Genomic DNA, 21,443 nt, shown 5'->3' with positions numbered 1-21,443 from the left:
CTCCAGCATCTCTATATCCCTATTACAATATAAGCAGCAGAGTTCTAGGATATATGATATTCTTCTACCTATGTCCTAACAGCTGATGTTCTTCATAATGACCATTCATTCTACAGTAAGGGCAATACAAATACATAACATGTTCAGGGTCAGACAAAAACTCAGGGCCAGGAACGAATGCACAGCAAGGAGGGCATTTGCCTTGCACGCAGCCAACCAAATTCAATCCCAGGCATCCTTTATGGCTCCTAGAGCCTGTCAGGAGTTAGTGATTTCTGAGCGCTGAGCCAGATGTAGCCCGAGCACCATGCAAAGTGCGGCCCAAAATGAATGCGCGCGTGATTGCGTGTAAGGGGGGGGGGGGCGGAGGGAGAGTGCACGCATGCACTCCAGGGGCTAACAAACATACTCTGAGAGAAGAGGGGGGAGGGGTAAGAGAGAATGAGAGAGAGGAGAGAGGGAGAGGGAGAGAGAGAGGGAGAGGGAGTGAGGGAAAGGGAGAGGAGAGAGAGGGAAAGGGAGAGGAGAGAGAGCTCCTCATACTCTGAAAGGAGGAGGCCCGGCTGACCCTCATGTTCCCCTCCAGAACATTGCTGGGAGGATCAGGATTATATAAAGCACTGGGTATTTCCCTCAATTCAAAGTAAACAAAACTAAGCTCACGGAAGAAAAATGAAGCATTTTAGACAATGCAAAACAAGAAAAGGATAGTTGTGCTTGTGTGGATGTACATATATGCTAAACTTTAAACATCCGTTGTGAAGGTCCCACCAAACTCCCACAACACAATAGAACTGGCTGATGCAGCCACTGCCATCTCCTCTGTATGGATCCCACAGGACTTTACTCATCATTAAGACTAAAGCCACAAGATCAACAGGTAGCGCTTTGGGAATGTAGTTCAGTGGCAGTCCTTCCTTTCAGGCCAAAGGTTATGGGTTCAAGCCTCAGGACTGCCCCAACAGCACTCAATGTGCTCTGCTAACTGCCAGGTATAATCTAGCAGTGCAGGTCGCAGTCCTATCAGTCCCTGACCCAAACTCCCCACTTTCCTTGGGGCACACCTCAACCATTTAAGAAGTAAAGCATACACCACTCAACAGTGACAAGAGGCAGAGCTCACATAATGGCCACATAATCAGAGGTAACAGTGCTATTGTTTTGAGCACTATCATTTTAAAACAAGTTTGCTCAGGTAGGGCACTTGCTTACATGAGGTTAACCTGAATTCAATCTCCAGCACTTTACATGGTCCCTCCCAAAGACCCTGAGCATAGATAGGTGTAGTCAAAAAAGGGGGGAAATAGCTCCTTCATGGGTCCAAGAGAGTTCAGAAACCAATGTTCCGAACATTCCCAGGCATTGTCAGACCCCTGAACACAAAAATTAAATAACTGAGTACCACAGGGTGTGCCCCCTCCCCTCCCAAGACAGTAACATGCTATCTGACAGGGGAGGGGAAAAAAGGCAGCACCTTGAAAATAGTAATATAGCAACAAGGGCAAGGTTAGCTTGGAGGTGGGAACTGGGTGGGAGAGGACTGTGAAGAGAGGGTGGAAACTGGTTTCGGGTATGGTGCTGGAACATCTGATGCAATAAATCTTACCAATACATTGTAGATTATAATACTTCAAAGGTTAATAAATTGGACTTCATTTAAAAGATTTAAAACATACAGCATTAAACTAGAAGCTGCTTATAAAGATTATTGTAAACATAAAGTAAACCTGCGTTCATCACCATAGAGTGACTGTTGCAAGGTCAAACCAAAATGGGCTTTATTTAAGGGGGGGAGCCATACAAAAATTTAGCAGTTATTCCAAAAACAGGAAGAGAAACAGTAAAGACGGGTATATCCTTGAAATAGCAGCCTGTTGAGAGAGTATGTATAAACCCCACATACACACGAGGTTCAATCCCCCCAACGGTGCAAACAAAACAAAGAGACAGAAAAGGGAGGCAGTATGAAAAAAGACACTAAGAAAAAATGGAGGGGGCAAAGAGATAGCACAGTGGTAGGGCATTTGCGTTGCACTCGGCCAACCTGGGATGGATGCAGGTTCGATTCCAGGCATCTCAAATGATCCCCCGAGCCTGCCAGGAGCAAACCCTGAGCTCTGCCAGGTGTAGCCCAAAAGCCCAAAAAATAAAAAAAAATAAAAAATAAAAGAAAAGAGAAAAACTGCAGAGGGGCCAGAGCCTACAGTGAATAGGGTGTTTGTCTTGCAGAGGCCAACCCAAGTTCAACCCCAGAAGCCCTGGGTCCAATCACTAGGTCTACATGATCCCCCAAGGACTAAGCTATAAGTAACCCCTGAACACCACCATATTATCAGTAACTTCCTTAAAAAGCAATTTTGGAGGGTTGAAATGATAGTACAGAAGGTAGGCATTTGCCTTGCACACAGCCAACCCAAGTTCAACCCCCAGCATCTCATATGGTCCCTTGAGCTCACCAGGAGTGATTCCTGAATGCAAAGTTTAAAATAACTCCTTAGCATCATTGGGTGTGGCCCCCAAACTAAACAAATAGGATGGGGGGGGGGGGCAGAGAGAGTGTACAGTGGGTAGGGTGCTTGCCTTGCACAGGACCAAGCCAGGTTCAATTCCCAATATCCCATATGGTCCCCCTCTGGAGTGCAGATGAATAGTGGTCCCCAAATATCCCCCACTCAAAAAGGTGATTTTTCTCAAGAAAAAGTTCTTCTTAACAAAGTTTCTAGTTAAGACTATCCAAATTATAGCTCTCAAATCATTTTTGAACTACATGCAAACCAACAGAATGGTAACACTAATTTCTACAATTGCCAATAAGTTGCCATGAGTAAAAGTTGTGGAAATCTGATTAAATAAAAATTGCCTTACTTGTCAGGATTTTCTTTGGGTGCTGGAAATGACTGGGGATTCACATGAGCCAGTGTAATAAATTCATTCTTCTCCAAGCTGCCAACCAGGATTCGGATTTTTGATTCCACCAATCCCACCCTGAACAAATGTCACTTAGTATTAATTAAAACTCTGGTTAAATATCTTTTAAATGCACAAAATTAAATGTTTATAAAAAACAATACTATGAAAATAATAAACACACAAGGGTAGTTCACCTGTCTGAACCCAACAAATAAAACCAAAATCTTCCAAAAATTGCTGAAGCAAAAAATAAGGATAAAGAGAATTAAGTCATTTTCAAAGAAAATTATAAAAAAATCATCCTATAAATAATACCTAAGGAAAAAAATACCATAATAATATATTTAAAAGAAAAACACTTAAGATACATGAATCTACATAAAACAAACCAAAATGTGTATCTAGTCACAAATTCCCCTTATTTCTATTTTATAAAGAAATGGATATAAAGAGTGACTCCATCCCATCTCCTACTGAGCTCTGGGGCTATCTGAATCATGTTGAGTTTTGTTTTGTTTTGTTTTGCTTTTTGAAAGGTCTAATCTTATACTCACCATTCCAGGCGTTGTTTTTCTGTTGGTGCACTTGCTAGAAGTACAATATAATGCCTTTGAAAATAAAGACAACATGCTATTTATTTTACTTAAATGCTAGTGCTGGATATTAACACCATAATGTATTAAGATCTGATATAGCTATAGGTCACTTCAATTTAGAAAAGGAGAATTTTAATCTAAATATGCACATAAAACCACAAAACTAAATTTTTTACAAGTTTCCCACAAAGCTACATACATTTTTCACAAGTTTCTAACTACAGTAAGTATAATTTTTCTGGAAAAGTTCATCTTTTAACGTATTTTCTTATCCTCAAAAGTTTAATTCAAGAAAACTAAATAAACATTACGTACTTAATGACTTTAATGGAATGATCTTAACTATAAAATCAAAAGAACTGCTCACTAAAATATTATTTATCAAAACAAGTTCTTTTTCATGGACATCAAAACCAAGGCTTTAGCCAAAAAAAAAAAAAAAAGACAAATCCAGAAAAGTATCAGATGTGCTTCAAATTAAAAGGTAGCAAAGCTTATGTTCAACATCCAAATATGGCTTTATCATTTATGTTCGTTTTCCCTTCCCCCCAGTTTCAGTTATGCCATTGTATTGGTTGACAAGAAAACAACTTGCTTGGAGCTGGAGAGATAGCAAAAGGTTGTAGAAGTCCTGGTTTGATCCCAACAAAGCAGGGTTCACCTAGGACAGGTCCTCTAGTACACCTGCATGTGCCACCACTCCCTGTCCCACAACACAACTAACACAAGAGCAACAAAGAAATCTGATAGACTCCAATCCCAAAATTTAAGAAAAGACACTTTCATTTCAGAAACCACATAAAATATTTACGAAAAAAATCTAAAATTAGAATGTGGCAAGAATAACAAAGTTTATTAGAATTCATCTGAAATGCTAGAAACCAAATCTTGTCAAACTGACCATTGTCACCAACATGAGTTTGGAAGAGGGACAGAGCTGATAGGGTGCTTGTCTTGCAACATCAACCTGGTTCAATCAGTGGCTTCCCACTGATCAATCCAACTGTTGTGATCCCTGAGCACAGAGGCAGGAAGCTCAAGATAAGCCGGGGTGACAAGACCCCGAAGTTAAAAAAAAAATAAAGACAGAGCATAGATGAGGTGGCCAGACAGACAACTCCACAGTAGAACAGCTTTGCCAGAAAGCCCTAGTTGGGGGTCCTGGTAGTGACCTCATAGAACAGTCATGTAGAGACCTAGTACTTCCAGATATAACTGAAAATTCATTTTAAGGGGTCCGGGGTGGAGTGGCATAGTTACAGAAACTGGGTCTGTAAATGGGGTATGGTCCAATGAAAAGGATCCTGAATGTAACTCCAAGTACACAAATACAACATCTAGAAAGGAGGTAAAGTGATATGCATGATACCCTTTTTGCAGTAACAGTCTAGCCAACAGAGGGTAGGTGAGAGAAAGAGGTGTCTGCCATGTGGGGAGGGAAGAGGAGGAAAGGGAGCACTGAAAACACTGGTGGTCCAGAATGTGCACGAGTGGAAATATAGGCATTAGAGCACTGTGTGACTAAAACTAAACCACCAACAAGTTCTATCTCAAGTGATTCAGTTAAAAAGATTTAACTCATTAAAAACATTTTCTTAAAAGATTTAAAATACGGGGCCGGTCAGTGACGCTAGAGGTAAGGTGCCTGCCTTGCCTGCGCTAGCCTTGGACGGACCGCGGTTTGATCCCGCGGCATCCCATAAGGTCCCTAAAGCCAGGAGCAACTTCTGAGTGCATAGCCAGGAGTAACCCCTGAGCGTCACCGGGTGTGGCCCAAAAACCAAAAAAAAAAATAAATAAATAAAAAAAAAATCAAAATACAGCACCTGCCTCATGAGTACCCAAGTACAGAACTTGCTGAGGGGACACCCCCCACTGTCCTCCAAAAGGGTAATTTTTTAAATTAAAAGGCTAGGGGCCGTAGAAATAGCAAGGAGGTAAGGCATTTGCCTTACATGCAGAAGGACGGCGGTTCGATCCCGGCATCCCATATGGTCCCCAGAGCCTGCCAGGAGCGATTTCTGAGAGTAGAGCCAGGAGTAACCCCTGAGCGCTGCCGGATGTGATCCAAAAACCAAACCTCACCCCAAAAAAGGGCTAACCAAGGGGGCTGAAGCGATAACACAGCTGTAGAGCATTTGCCTTGCATGCAGCCAACCCAAGACAGACCCCAGTTCGATTCCATGCATCCCATATGGTCCCTCAAGCCTGCCAAAAGTGATTTCTGAGCACAGAGAAAGGAGTGATCCCTGTGCATCGCCAGATGTGACCCAAAAGGAAAAAAAAAAAAAGGGGGGGGGGGCTAACCAAAAATGGGTAACTTAAATAGAAGATAAGCACATTTAAGAACCAGGAATGAGGAACTTGACAAGTACGAGCACGGTGCTTGCCTTGCAAGGGCCAACCTGGGTTCCAGGGTATCCCTATCTGGACCCATTAGCAGAGTCTCACCCTCAGAGCAGAATCAGGTGTGACAACCTCTCCCTCCAAAAGCAGGCATGCACACAAAAATTCAAAACAAATTATTTTGTGAGGTTTATCTACTTAAGGCTAAAATACCCCTAATTTCTAAATTTTGCCACATTGACTGACCTCCCGAATCTTCAATGAAACCATAAATGATGTACAATGTTCTTTATTTACAAAGGGAAAATACTCAATTCATTAAAACATAATTTTGTTGATAATTAGAAAATTCAGGGGTTTACTCTGGTTGTTAGAATGGCATATGGGAAGAGAAACAGCTATTCTGCACACTGCATATGCACAATTAGTGTTTACATTAAGCTAAAGATGTCAATAATAACTAAGGGGCACTCACACACAAAGACAAAACACCAATTATTTAAACCAATTAAGTGGGTAACTTAATCAAGGGGACTAGCAAAATGGTTCAGTTGGTAAGGAAGTCAACCCAACACCACCATATAGTCCCAGCACCAGGCCAGGAGTGACTCAAAGGCACAACCAGGACTAAGCCCTGAAACACAGCCCCAAGTGCGGCCCCAAGACAAAAAAAAAAAAAAGAGCAAATATTTCACTGACATTTCAGGAATTAATTTACAAGAATAATCCCTCTGGAGTTAAGAATGAGATCCCGGGGCTGGAGAGATAGCATGGAGGTAAAGCGTTTGCCTTTCATGCAAGAGGTCATCGGTTCGAATCCCAGCACCCCATATGGTCCCCTGTGCCTGCCAGGAACAATTTCTGAGCATGGAGCCAGGAGTAACCCCTGAGCACTGCCGGGTGTGACCCAAAAACCACAAAAAAAAAAAAAAGAATGAGATCCCATCTAGTAGATTAGTTTAACAGTTAAAACTGGTTTTCAGCTTCCTAGACAACATCAGAACACAGATCAAGAATAATATCTGAGTGGGCCGGAGCAATAGCACAGCAGTAAGGTGTTTGCCTTGCGTGCGGCCAACACAGGACAGACCCCGGTTCGAATCCCAGCATCCCATATGGTCCCCCAAGCCTGCCTGGAGCGACTTCTGGGAAGACACAAAATTCCTTGCAACTCCCATGTTACTCAGGACCAATAGTTCACTTTCTAAATTTCAAAAATATTTTACAGATACACTATTATATACACACTCCTTAACAATAAAAAGCATTAATCTTATACCCTATGAAATATTTTCTTCTATGCTTCTCATTTCCTAATACAACATAATTTCTACTGTATATATTTACATATCTGGTTATTTTATTGGTAGTAACTTGTTAACTTAAAGGATAAACATGAATATTTTCTTAGAACTATTCAAAATTTCACAAAGCAGTTTTACCCCTTTTTCTGAAGGAACACTGTTATCTTCTGGAAGATGATTTGTCTTTTTTAAGACATATGAAATTTTCTCCATGGTACTCAACCTTCCAAGAATGTCAGGCAGGTATATTACACACAATTTTAAATCCTACACATAACAAATGGCAATACTTTCAGGACAGACTTCAAATCAGGATTAGATCAATTTGACTTGAGGGAAAAACTCAGGACTTCAACACAGATACACAGATGTGGGTGGGTGTACTAGGGTACTTCAGATATATTTTTTAAAAAAACTCAAAATCTGAAACTACTAATGGTAGTAACCCCTATTATATGGTATTGGATAAAAATTTAAAATAGAATTTTATGTGCAGTTTTCCCAGGATCACAGCTGAAGTTTAAATTATCCTAATATAATGTACTGTACCTGCTACTACATCCTTACTTAGCATGTTTAATAGTAATTTTGATAAAAAAATTCTATGTGGCTCCATCAAAAATCCAAAAGGTGAGTTAAATTATTTGTTACCTTTTTGCATAAACTAAAAGTAGGTTTAAATGTTGAAAAAAAAAAAAAAAAGCCCAAACTTAAAAATAATAACCTTCATGGGGCCTGAGCGGTAGCGCAGCAGTAGGGCGTTTGCCCTGCAGAGGCTGACCCAGGACGGAACTTTTTTCAATCCCAGGCGTCCCATATAGTTCCTCGAGGCAGGAAAGATTTCTGGGCACATAGCCAGAAGTAACCCCTGAGCGTCAATGGGTGTAGCCCAAAAGCCAAAAAAATAAAAATAAAAATAAAATAATGATGATGATGATCTTCAAAGTTCTAGCAATAATTTACGGAAATATAAAACTATGAAGGTTTGCTTAATTTCAACAATCTCTTCTCAAGTAGGAAAAAAAGTTGCTCAGATATAGCTTCATCTGTGACTCTGAGGAATTAAGAGGTGCAGATACTTCCTATAAAAATATTTTTCTGGGGCTGGAGAGATAGCATGGAGGTAGGGCATTTGCCTTACATACAGAAGAACAGTGATTCGAATCCCGGAATCCCATATGGTCTCCTCCCAAGCCTGCCAGGAGAGATTTCTGAACGTAGAGCCAGGAGTAACCCCTAAGCACTGCCGGGTATGACCCAAAAACCAAAAGAAAAAGAATATTTTTATAAGGCCGGAGTAGTGGTGCAGCGGTAGGGCATCTGCCTTGCATGTGGCTGACCTAGGACGGACCTCGGTTCAATCTCCGGCGTCCCATATGGTCCCCCAAACCAGGAGCGATTTCTGAGTACATAGCCAGTGGTAACCCCTGAGCGTCACCAAAAATCAAAAACTGGAGCTGGAGAGATAGATGGTGTTAAGGCATTGCCTTTCATGCAGGTCATCAATTCGAATCCCGGCGTCCCATATGGTCCCCCGTGCCTGCCAGGAGCAATTTCTGAGCATGGAGCCAGGAGTAACCCCTGAGCACTGCCAGGTATGACCCAAAAACCACCACCACCAAAAATAAAAAATAAAAGAAGAATGTTATTTTATGGGACTGAAGTGGGGACGGCACAGTGGGGAGGCACTTGCCTTACACAAAGCCAACCGGGGCTTAATCCCCAGCATCCCATCCATATGGTCCCCAGGGCTGCCAAGAGTTAATTCCTAAATGCAAAGCCAGAAATAACCAACCCATGAGTACCACTGGGTATGGTCCAAATACAAAACAAAAAACCCAAAGAACAGTTATTATTCTCCACATATGAAATTATGTACTCTTTTTACAGTCATTTAAAGCATTATACTCTACCTATTAGTATATTAAAGGTACTTTCCTTGATATTGGTTAATATAAAGGCAATGAAAATTGGGCAGCAAACTTTATAGAGAATGATAAAAAAACCAAGAGCATTGTTAGGTTATTGACATTTCTACTGACACAGAAGTGCTCTCTGAACTCAACAATTATACTGGCTCCATTACTGATTTTTTATGCAAAGATACAGGAAACAAAACACAGAGACATCATAATGGTCATCATTCTTTTTAATTGGGGAAATAGTATAAAGGAACCTTGCTTAGATTATTACAAAACACAATCCAACACAAGATCAAATGGTCAGGAAAATTCATGTGCTTAAGAAAAAAAACTTTAAGTGGGCCTTGGCAAGTTTTCTGCTGAGGGCAAATGAAAGTGCAAGTCCAATTTTTTAAAAATGAAATTTATTGTAACTTACAATCTTCATCGAAACCAATACAATCAGGCATTTAACCTGGACTTATTATATTAGAACATTAGTTAAAATGTCTATATACCCACTTATACCCCAAGAATATCTGCAAATATTTGTTAGAGCCTTCATTAAGATTGGGAGAAATGGCAGGCCAATCATGTGCTGTAACTAGTGAAAAACATTTGATTATAGTGATATTTTATTATCTTTTCCTAAGTTATAAAGAACATTAATAATAAATAAGTTTCCAGAACTGGCTGAAAACAAGAGACTTTAAATACTGACTTTAACCATTCTCCCTTTTGACAAGATCTACAAATTCAAGTTTTGTTGATGACTAACATGGAGAAAAAAATCTGTAGGGGACTGACTAATTTTAACTTAACCAGAAAGAAAAGAAAAAAAAACAAAACAGCATTATGAGGACATTTCTAGATGATGCAAATTCAAAACTACTCTAGCAAGAAGAGATGCCATTTATATGCTAACAGTAACCCACTGCAGAGAGCAACATGTCCAACATGCCTTAAAATACATACTTGTACTTCTGAAAGAAGTTTGGAGCTTCAAAAAGTTTGGACCACTCTCCCTTACTCAGCAAAATTTCATCTGTGATAGCAAGACCTAAATTAAAAACATATTAAATGTTTGCATACTTCAAGCTTGCAACCTAAAATTTAAAAAATATCAAAACACCACCACCACATGCATTTACCATAATCCAAGAATCTTAATTTTAACATTAATTTAGCCTATGACTTTGAGCCCAGACTTTTACATACACCACCACCACCACCGCACAACCAACAACCCAGTCTAAAATGCTGGAGTTTTGGTGTCTGTAAATTATTACTCTAAAATACTCACAAATTACTCTCCAAAACTTTAGATACTGCAAATCTACTGCTACCCCAATCACCCAAAGTTTCCTATGCTGTTGGATTTCTTTACATTCTAAAAGCAACCTTGATTCTGAAAGAATGTCTTCCAATGAAGAGCCTCTTTAGATTATAGAAAAGAATTTTACTCATTCTGAGTTTCAAACTTGTAGTCCTTTTAGTTGTTTCCTTGACATCAAACAAACCTATCTGAGCTACTTCCTTTTGAATTAGCAAAATCTTTCAATTAATAGTACAATGGGAATGCAAAAAAAAAAGTGATGATTCTTCCAAAATAAGAGTTTGGCCCATATTCTGAGGATTCCAAATATACTACTTGTAAAAAGCCATCTCTCATGCCACCCAGTGAAGAAAACTTAAAGGTACTGCTTATGATTTTACATGACAATGATATGGGCAGTAGTAATCCACCTACATAAAGGCCTAGCTAGGGAAACAGCTGTAAATACTAGTTAATCTCCATATAAAAACTTGCTTAAAAAACTGAGTATTTCAAGTTAATAATCAAATATATACTGTAACCAATAATAAATACTGTGATAAAAATCTACTTAGTTAATGCTTCAATTTACATTGAACAGCCAACTACTGATCTACAACCATTGGTACATCCTTGGTGTATAAAGGAGAGCAGAAGGATAAACACTTACCTTGTTTAAACTCCTCAACCATGACCATCCGTGTTGAAACGGACACATTGTACGTGGAGTTCTGTTGTGGGTATGCTGGTGTAATTATAGGCATAAGATGGTACCTATCACTGGGGTTTACCTACATACAACAACAGCCAATCAGTTTCTTCAAGTACATATGCAACAGTTACTTGGACTTTTACCCCTTGTTAAACTGAACCACTGATTAAATTTTATTTCATTCAAAGCTGGAGTTGAGAAAGAAAAACCATGTAAGGAGACATCCATTTTACAGGTATTCTGTCTAGGAGAAACTTGTTCTAAACACTAGGCTGTTTCAATCATTTCAGCAGACTATCTGGCAACCCTATTAGAAACAGTGTGCCTACCAAACAAAACAGGCTCTTCTGGGGACATCTTTGATGTTTAGTTTTTCTCTTATCAACAGATGGGGAACAAACATATTTATTCTGGAGAAATGTCACACTACAATGTTTATATGAAAGACAAATTTTAAGCATGATGGAAATTTCCTAATATACTGATAGCTTTTAAGGAATATAAGCTTACTGGCAAATGGTGAAACTACATATCTACGTTGGTTTCATTATGAGAAAAATTTCTAATAACTTATCTTAACCTATGTGCTAATAAGTGGCTCATTTCAATAAAAAAATGTAAACTCACAATTAAATGCCCTTAGGTTTCAAAAAAAGAAAATCTTAGTAAAATTCAAAACTAATAGTATTTTTATATTGTAGTTAAAAAAACAAGCTAATGTAGAAAACAAGCTAATGTAGAAAAATAGAAATTTTAACGCCTAAAAAACCTTAATCAAATCTAAATTTCTTTTATCAAGTACGTATTATTGACACTTAAACTGAGTAAGATCATAACTTCCCAAGCAGAATAGAAGTTCTTCTTTAGCCCAACCAACCATGCTTTGTAATCTGTAATATCCAAACCAATTTTCACAATTACATAATTAAAAAGATACTACTATGAAGATAACTGCCACAAGTAAACATTAAACAATTTTTTCCTAAGGCAACCCAACTTTAACAAAATATTTAAATCAAATAAAATAAACAGGGATTTTTATTATCCTTTTATTATTTTTTAGCACAAATGCCCACACAACTTTCTCTTACAAGGTAGTTCTCTGAATAGTATATAAATTAAAAATGTTAATAAACTTGGTATTAAACTATGTACAATTAAATGTATTTTACAGGGTACATAATTATGCTTCTCACATCGGAGGACAATTATAGCTGAAATTATCTAAAAGAAAGTATAAAATGGACATGTACACTCATTTGTAAATAATGGGAAGTCTCCCTGATTTTTACTTGTTATTGCACAGTGTGAATTTGTAGGGGAAAAAATAATACACTAACCCTTGGGTCCCATACAGGCAAATTAAGATTGCATTCTTCAGGCTGTTTCAATAGCACTGGATTTGGCCATTCCCTGTTTAAAAAGATTGTAGCACTTGATAAGACTATTAGATATTACCAACTAAACGTATTTTGTTAAACATACAGCATTTGTGAATGTGATCCTTCTTCCTCTTGCCCTCTGGGTACATATAACCTTTTATTCTTTTCGTAGACATTAGGCTCCTTAAAATACTTTCCCATTAACTACAGAACTCAAAACTATTTGGCAGATGAAGTAAAAAAATCTCTATCTTCCAAAGAATTGGCACTAAATAACCATTAAACATCTCATGTGAACCCCCAAATCCAAAAACAGGATCTAAACTATACACACGACCTAAAATTGTCTTTATACTAGCTGTAGATTAAGACAGTGCGAAGAAAAATATTAAATGACCATAGACAAAGGATATGATAAATTATAGAAACTGATTAGGAAAAATATTCTCTACCTCATGGCTAGAGGTTGTAGCATGAATCTATGTAGTAAAACTCTGATGTGAAGGTACGGTTTTCAAGGCGCATTCTTTTAGCTATGTCAACCCTCCTCCAACCCTATTGAAGATTAAATACCAGAAAACATCTACCACCCATAATATCAGCTTCTTTTAAAAAAAAAAACTGCTGGGTCCAAAGTGATAGTAGCAGGGTAGGGGGTCTGCCTTGCACCCAGCTAACCTGAGTCTCTGATCACCGACACCCTATATGCTCCCCCAAGCCCAGCCAGGCAGGATCTTTTAATGCAAAGCAAGGGATAAGTCCTGCGTACTTTCAGTTGTGCACCTACCCCAAAAATCAACAACAACAACAACAACAAAAAGAACAAAAGTTGATCGCTATGTATGTGACTAGTGTTAATATCATGGGGAATTATGAGAGCCTCAATATCACACATAATTATCAGGTGGGACAAATCTGATAATAAAATTTATAGTGTAGCAGACTTGTAAATTATAAACTGCTTTAAGAATTTTTATAAAGTAATCAGAGAAGAATTTCTCATGAGGATGTATGGAAGTTGGTGACAGAAAGGGAAGATGATCAGGTTGATTAAAAATAAAAAGCCCTAATCTTTTAGAGCAAAGTAACTTTTAGCTTTTCTTAAAAGATAAAGGATCAGGGGCTGGAGCGAAAGCACAGTAGTAGAGCATTTGCATTGCAGCGGCCTACCGGAAATTGACCCTGGTTTGATCCCCGGCATCCCACATGGTCCCCTGAACCTGCCAAGAATGATTTCTGAGCACAGAGACAGGAGTCAACCCCTGATCGCTGCCGAATGTGGCCCAAAACCAAAAGAAAAAAGAAGAAAAAAATAGTGGTAGGGTCAGAAAAATAGTACATAGGATAAGGCATGTGCCTTACATGTGACTGAATGACCCAGGTTCAGTCTCTGGCATCCCAGATGGTCCCCCCAAGCACTGCCAGAATTAATCGCTCAATGTAGAGCCAGGAGTAACCCTTGAGCATAACCGGGTAAGGCCCCAAAACAAAAATAAAAACAAATGATAAGGGGCTGGAGAGATAGCATGGCGGCAGGGCATTTGCCTTGCATGCAGAAGAATGGTGGTTCGAATCCCAGCATCCCATAAGATCTCCCGAATCTACCAGAAGCGATTTCTGAGCATGGAGCCAGGAGTAACCCCTCAGCTCTGCCGGGTGTGACCCCCCCCAAAAAAAAAAAACAAAAAAAAGAAGATAAAAAGAGGAAGTTTATTTAAATAAAATACTTTTCCTGGATTAATGACTAATCTAAGGAACCTGATTTTTTCAAGTACCTATAGTCTTAAACATCCTTAATATTGTACAGAAGTTAAATGGACCATTAGAGAATGTTTTTTAAAATCATAAAAATATTTGTCTATTGGGGCTGGAGCAGTGCTTGCCTTGCACGCGCTAACCTAGGACGGACAGCTGTTTCATCCTCTAGTGTCTCTTATGGTCCCCCCAAGCCAGGAGCGATTTCTTTTTTTTTTTTTTTTTTTTTTTTTTGGTTTTTGGGCCACACCCTGTGACGCTCAGGGGTTACTCCTGGCTGTGCGCTCAGAAGTTGCTCCTGGCTTCTTGGGGGACCATATGGGACGCCGGGGGATCGAACCGCGGTCCGTCCTAGGCTAGCGCAGGCAAGGCAGGCACCTTACCTCCAGCGCCACCGCCCGGCCCCCAGGAGCGATTTCTGAACGCATAGCCAGGAGTAACTCCTGAGCATCACTGGGTGTCCCAAAAACAAAAAACAAAGAAAAAAAGATTTTTTTTTGTCTATTGATGTAGAAGTACTCAAAAGTAATAGATTATATATATGTTTATTTTTATCAATATATATGGATATATACATGTTTTAGGCAAACTAATATCCCAATATATTAGTCCCTTGGATTTAGCAAACATTAGGTAAAATTTTATTTATTTAGAGTCAGCTTTACACATAGAAACAGAAAAAAGAGCTTGCTTTCCTTACTACTCTGGGAAACTGAGGGGCAAGGAATGGAATTGGGTTTGCTCTTGCATACAAAAAAAATCTCCCCAAGGCTACTTAATGGCATAAATACCATGAGCAAAAATATTTATCTGAAACCAGCTGCAGAAATGTCACAGAAATAAGACTAAACTTCAGTGTCTACAATCAATTTTATTTTAATATAATCTAAACACATACCATTTAGAAAATACCAAGAAAAATTTATGTACAAGAGTTGATGCTATTGCATTTGGATAAAGCTGGCAAGTTCTTGCTACTAGCATAGCCCAGGAAACACCACCGAGGAAACCTAATATATTGGAATAGATGTTGTGGCCTGTTGGTAAGGGAAAAGCAAAAAAAAAAAGTTAGTGCTAAATAAAAGGTTGAACATTTTTAATAAGCTAGCCAACAAATTCAGAACTCACGTTTGGCCCACAGTTTGATAGCTCTCAGAGTTAACCTGAAGTTGTCAATGTTTGGTACTAGATGTAAAATTTCATCCGTTACCCTGCAACCTGATTAACAGGAGTGAGAAAACACAACATCAAATCATCAAGAAGTTTAATATTATTTTTTTACATCTTCTAAAATTGGTGAATTGTGAAATTAAATAAAAATGTAACTCAGCAGAATACTAAATTGATAGACATAAATTTAAAAACCTAAATAAATCTTTTATCTCCTACTAGAAACACTACCCTAACTTCAACCCTCAAATCATAAGTAAAACTTTTTTCCTGACCAGATAAACTAAGGATTTCACTTATATATCAGGTTGCCACGTTTCTCTTCAAGAGTCTAAGAGCATGCAAGAATAATAAGAAAGTGTTCAAAATTAATTTAGTAAAGCACAACAGTTAGAAATGGGAAATGTTACAAAGGATCAAAGCTAATTAGGACTGCACAATAAAATCGACATCACTAACAACAAAATACAGTCTTTAAATATCCCAGAAAGTAACTTGTTGAAAATTATAGGTAAAATGAATGCCCAAACACCTCTGGAGTCCTAGCTATGAAGTAAAGCATGTTGCTTTTGATTCACTATGGATAAACATTATAGCTATAAAAACTTCCTATAAAAAAGTTAATAGCTATCAACTCACAGCTAATATGCAAAGAAAAGTTGGTTTGACATACCATTAAGACTTCTTATGCATCTTATATCTAAATTTTTAAGCAGACTGTCATCTCGTAGGTCCAAATCTTCTGGAATAGTCTGCAGTGCTAATCTTGCAAATAAAATATCAATCTAAAATAAAAGCAAAATGTAATGTTCCATATCTGAAAAGCTATTTCTAAAGGCTTTCTCAAAGGGAAAAAAAAAAACATCATTACTTAAAGCCAATAATTTCCCTTGGTGGAGCAATAGTAACAAGTGGGCACCTGCCCTACAAAGTAGACCCAGGTTCAATCACCAAAACCCCATGTGGTCCCCAAGTACATCAGGAGTGATCCCTGAGTACAGAATCTGGAGTAAGCTCTGAGCAGAGTCAGGAATGACCCCTGTCTGGGAGAGTAAGGGTAGAGTTAATTAAGTGTGCATCGAGCTTGCCTTGCATGAAGCCAACTGAGTTGAGTCCCTGGCATCCCAAATTGTCATCCAAGTCCCACCAATATTAATCCCTGAGCAAAGAGCCAAGAGTAAGCCCTAAGCACTGGCAAGAGTGGCCAAAAAAACAAATAAAGGAAATTAAAATAATGAATAAATTTTAAAGGTAGTATTTTCCCACCATTAAAAATAAGGCCTAAGAGGTTAGAGTACAGCAGGTAGGATGCTTGCCTTGCAAGCAGGTGACCCAGGTTCAATCCCCAGCACCCCACACAGTTCCCAGAATTCGCCAAGAGTAATCCTTGAGAGCGGAGCCTGGAATAAACCCTAAGCATCGCCAAGAGTAGCTCAAAAGGGCCTGGAGAGATAGCACAGCGGCGTTTGCCTTGCAAGCAGCCAATCCAGGACCAAAGGTGTTTGGTTCGAATCCCGGTGTCCCATATGGTCCCCCGTGCCTGCCAGGAGCTATTTCTGAGCAGACAGTCAGGAGTAACCCCTGAGCACCGCCGGGTGTGGCCCAAAAACCCAAAAAAAAAAAAAAAAAGAGTAGCTCAAAAACAAACATACCCAAGATACTAAAGTCCGATAATGTTAATACATAGCACAGAGACAGATACTTTAGTCAGACTTTAGTAAAAATGTTATTAAAGAAGTTTAAGAACTGAAGAGACCATGCAGGGGTAAAGGTGACTGCATGTAACTGACCCTAGTTTGATCACAGGTACAATACAGTCCCACAGTACCCTAGGAGTGACTGAACAGAAGTGGGAAAAGTCTATACTCAGCATTAGTTAAGGCCCAAACAAATCCTCAAAACAAGTTTAGAAGTTAAAATATTGGGCCTCACCACTCAACCCATGTGAAGCAAGGGTGGGGGAGAATGAAACAATTTTTTAAAAAGTATTCACTTGGAAATTAAATTTTTGTTTTTGTTTTTGGGTCACAGCCAGCAGTGCTCAGGGGTTACTCCTGGCTCTACGCTCAGAAATCGCCCCTAGCAGGCACAGGGGAACATATGGGATGCCGGGATCGAACCACCGTCCCTCTGCATAGAAGGTAAACGCCCTACTTCCATTCTATCTCGCCGGCCCCAGAAATTAAATCTTAAATTTGATTTACTATTAAGTGCATCCAATGAATTTACTGAATTTACCCAATTTAGTAAATACATATACTTGATTCTTAAATTGACTATTTAGTTCTCCATCAACATAAACTGTGAATTGATTACATATACTAAAAATGGATCTGTAAAAGGCAAATATCCTTGTCAACACATACTTTTCAGTTTAAAAATAAAAGATCCTTTAATCTCTTAACAATGCTAAAATATGGGGCCAGAGAGATAGCATGGAGGTAAGGCTTTTGCCTTGCATGCAGAAAGACAGTGGTTCGAATCCTGGCATCCCATATGGTCCCCCAACTCTGCCAGGAGCAATTCCTGAGTGTACAGCCAGGAGTAACCCCTGAGCATTGCAGGGTGTGACTCAAAAACAAAAACAAACAAACAAACAAAAAACAATGCTAAAATATATACTTCCCCATCTTAATTCTCACTAACATTGAGGGCAAAGGCTAACAAAGGTGAGGGCAAAGAAACTTGGCATATGTTAATAATAATTTTGTGGTCCCCAAAACCTGGATGCCACAACAAGCAAAGCTTTTGTAAGAGTACTTTTTAAAAAGCAGTATTCTGAGAACTTGTGAAAATTCATTTAAAAATAGAACTTTTGAATTTTTACAAAAAAACTTTGGTAAAACTTTTACATAAATAGGATTGTGAATAAACAAATAACATACAATTGCATAATTTTCAAGTCTCTCATTTTAGACAAATAATAAGCTTGTAGCTTCCAGGGAAGCTAATTCAAAATAATTCAGTTTTGGGCCCGGAGAGATAGCACAGTGGTGTTTGCCTTGCAAGCAGCCGATCCAGGACCAAAGGTGGTTGGTTCGAATCCCAGTATCCCATATGGTCCCCCGTGCCTGCCAGGAGCTATTTCTGAGCAGACAGCCTGGAATAACCCCTGAGCACCTCCGGGTGTGGCCCAAAAACCAAAAAAATAATAATAATAATTCAGTTTTAACACTTAAGTTACAACTTAACAGTTAAGTTACTTAATATACTTCAGAAAATGTGGAAATATAAAATCTTTTAAACAGTACTTTCTATAGGATGGATAGATAAATAGCTCATACATTAAATATTTCAGTAACCACTTGAACTTTACTTCCATGTAAAAAAAATATTTGCACTCAGGGCCAGAGCGGTGGCACAAGCGAAAAGGTGTCTGCGTTGCCCAAGCTAGCCTAGGACAGACCATAATTCAATCCCCCATCATCCCATATGGTCTCCCCTACCCAGGAGCGATTTCTGAGTGCATAGCCAGGAGTAACCTGAGTGTCACAGGGTGTGGCCCAAAACCAACCAACCAAACAAACAAACAAAAAATACACTCTAGATCCACAGATAATACAATAGGTGGGGTGTTTGCCTTACATGCAAAGGACCCAGAATCATATATGGTACTGATCACTGCCAGGAATGAACTCTGAGCAAAGATGGAAGTAACCCCTTAGCACAACTGGGTCTGACTCAAAAACAAACAAAAATTATTCTCCCAGTTATCTCAGACCAGAGGTTAATACACAAATTAATTTTTCTACTACACAAAACAAACTTCTTTCACTGGCAATAAATATCCTTTATGTGGAAATATATCCTAGATTATTTATATTTAAAAATTAGCCATAAATTACTTAGAAGATATATCCTAGATTATTTATATTTAAAAATTAGCCATAAATTAAAGTATTAGACTTGATTGTCTTTGCTAAATGTAAATTTTCTGTTTACATTATTTAAAGGTTAGTCATGAGATTATCAGAGACCAAAGTTGGGCATCTTACTAAACAATTAAACTATCTTTCTCATATGAAATTCTTTTCCCAGTTTCTAAAACCTTACAACCTTCACTATTAGTAACCTTCCAAGACCATTAACTAATGTAAACTGAAGTAATCTGCTCCACTTACTTATTCAAATGCAGTTAAAGACAGCAGAAAGTAATCAGAATCACTTCAGTAATTTGAGTTCATAAATCCTGCCCTGTTAGATTTTTTTCCAGAAGAGTATTTAATCATATGTAATATCAGGTCATAAAGTTCTCTTAACGTCTTAAAATATTTCACTGAAATACAGTGAAGCCGGGGCCGGTGAAGTGGCGCTAGAGGTAAGGTGTCTGCCTTGCAAGTGCTAGCCAAGGATCAGGACAATGGTTCGATCCTCGGCGTCGGCGTCGAATATGGTCCCCCCAAGCCAGGGGCAATTTCTGAGCGCTTAGCCAGGAGTAACCCCTGAGCATCAAACGGGTGTAACCCGAAAAAAAAAAAAAAAAAAAAGAAATACATTGAAGCCAAAGTAGTGTTTTCATCAATTGTTTTAGGTAATTAAAAAGTGTTGGCCCGGAGAGATAGCACAGCGGTGTTTGCCTTGCAAGCAGCCAATCCAGGACCAAAGGTGGTTGGTTCGAATCTCGGTGTCCCATATGGTCCCCCGTGCCTGCCAGGAGCTATTTCTGAGCAGACAGCCAGGAGTAACCCCTGAGCAATGCCGGGTGTGGCCCAAAAACCAAAAAAAAAAAAAAGTGTTAAGATATGAATACAAAAACATTACCAAGAATGTATCTATTCTCCATTACTTCATTAGATTCTCTTTAAGAAAAAAAAAAAAAAAAAAAAAGACTAGAATGATTATGTTCTGCATCACTTCCATTAACTAAACTTAAATTTATAGGGATTGGGGGGAGTGGCAAGAGTGACACTAAACCGGGCTCAGGATACCTAGAAGGTGTTAGTTCTCAAGGTCAGTCAGGTGCATGTCGCTTAAGAGGCTCTCTGGCTCCCTAACCTTAATTCTTAGTAATATTATACTAATTCATGACAACAAAGCTTTTAAAATCAATTTTTAACCCATACTGCTCAAATTCGTACATAGCAAGAAAATATTTAAACTAAATCTTACCTCTATTCCATCAAAACATAGTTTGATAACTGGTACAAACGCCTCTTCAACAGCCTGAAAGAAAATTAACAATTTGAATGTCTCTGAAATTACACATTAAATTTTGAATAGTTTTAGTAGTTTCAAATTAAAGCAATAATTGAACTCATTTAAACATAATATAACATAACGCCAGACTGGGTTCTTAGTAACTAACTTTTTAAGTTAGTAGGTAGACCCTACCTACTAAGTCAAAAACCCTTGATTTGGGCCCATTTAATGTGTGGCTACGGCTAAGTTATTTAATTGTTCCCAATTGTTTTCTATGATGCTAAGCAGATGTTTTTAGGCGATTTTAAAGAATACATAACCATATGTATCAATAGACACCTAAAGGTGCAAACTTCAAGAGTTTAATGGATGACAATACCCAGGTATTGCTTGTTGGGGCATACCCGGAGGCACTAAAGTCATGCTCAGATATCATGGTGATACCAGTGGTTTGTTCCTGATCATACCTGTCTGTGTCCAAGCTACTCCCAGGGAACCATGTGGTACTGAGTGTCAAACCCAGTTCTCTGTAGGTAATGCATGCCCTTGAAACGCTCTCTCCAACAGTTATTCAATTTTTTAACTACTCCCCCCTTTTCACACAAAGCATTTACGCACTCGTAAATCTTTCACTTCTTCCTGTAATTTCAATTTATCATAGAATGAGGTGAAAAAGTCACTTCGATCAACATGTCTTGGTGCAACACACAAAGCATCAATATCGGCACCTAAAAAAAAAATTAAGCCCATCAACCACTAGAGAATGTTACAAATGAAATTGTTTTGCATATTAATTGCAACGGTTATTTACAGTCAAGGACGTTGATAACATTATACTGGTGGGCCTAACAACAAAGCCCTCCCCTTTAAAATATTACTACTCAGACTAGAAAAAAGTATGATCCTAACAGAT

At 38.6% G+C, this 21,443-nt stretch overlaps 1 protein-coding gene across 4 annotated transcripts in view; it reads right to left on the bottom strand.

Moving 5' to 3' along the window:
- PAPOLA (poly(A) polymerase alpha) overlaps nt 1–21,443 on the bottom strand; it is a 70,833-nt gene that overhangs the window by 16,471 nt on the left and 32,919 nt on the right. For all 4 annotated transcript variants that reach the window (XM_049769794.1, XM_049769796.1, XM_049769795.1 and 1 more), the window contains exons 5-14: nt 21,149–21,258; nt 20,501–20,554; nt 16,065–16,176; nt 15,350–15,439; nt 15,120–15,258; nt 12,425–12,497; nt 11,043–11,163; nt 10,033–10,117; nt 3,465–3,518; nt 2,866–2,985 (exon numbers count right to left, since the gene is read on the bottom strand). In XM_049769794.1, coding sequence (XP_049625751.1) covers nt 2,866–2,985; nt 3,465–3,518; nt 10,033–10,117; nt 11,043–11,163; nt 12,425–12,497; nt 15,120–15,258; nt 15,350–15,439; nt 16,065–16,176; nt 20,501–20,554; nt 21,149–21,258 — 958 coding nt within the window. The remainder of the gene's footprint in view (nt 1–2,865; nt 2,986–3,464; nt 3,519–10,032; nt 10,118–11,042; nt 11,164–12,424; nt 12,498–15,119; nt 15,259–15,349; nt 15,440–16,064; nt 16,177–20,500; nt 20,555–21,148; nt 21,259–21,443) is intronic.

This window comes from Suncus etruscus, chromosome 3, assembly GCF_024139225.1.
Source record: "Suncus etruscus isolate mSunEtr1 chromosome 3, mSunEtr1.pri.cur, whole genome shotgun sequence".
Lineage (NCBI taxonomy): Eukaryota > Metazoa > Chordata > Mammalia > Eulipotyphla > Soricidae > Suncus > Suncus etruscus.
This window is presented reverse-complemented; position numbering and strand designations above follow the sequence as displayed.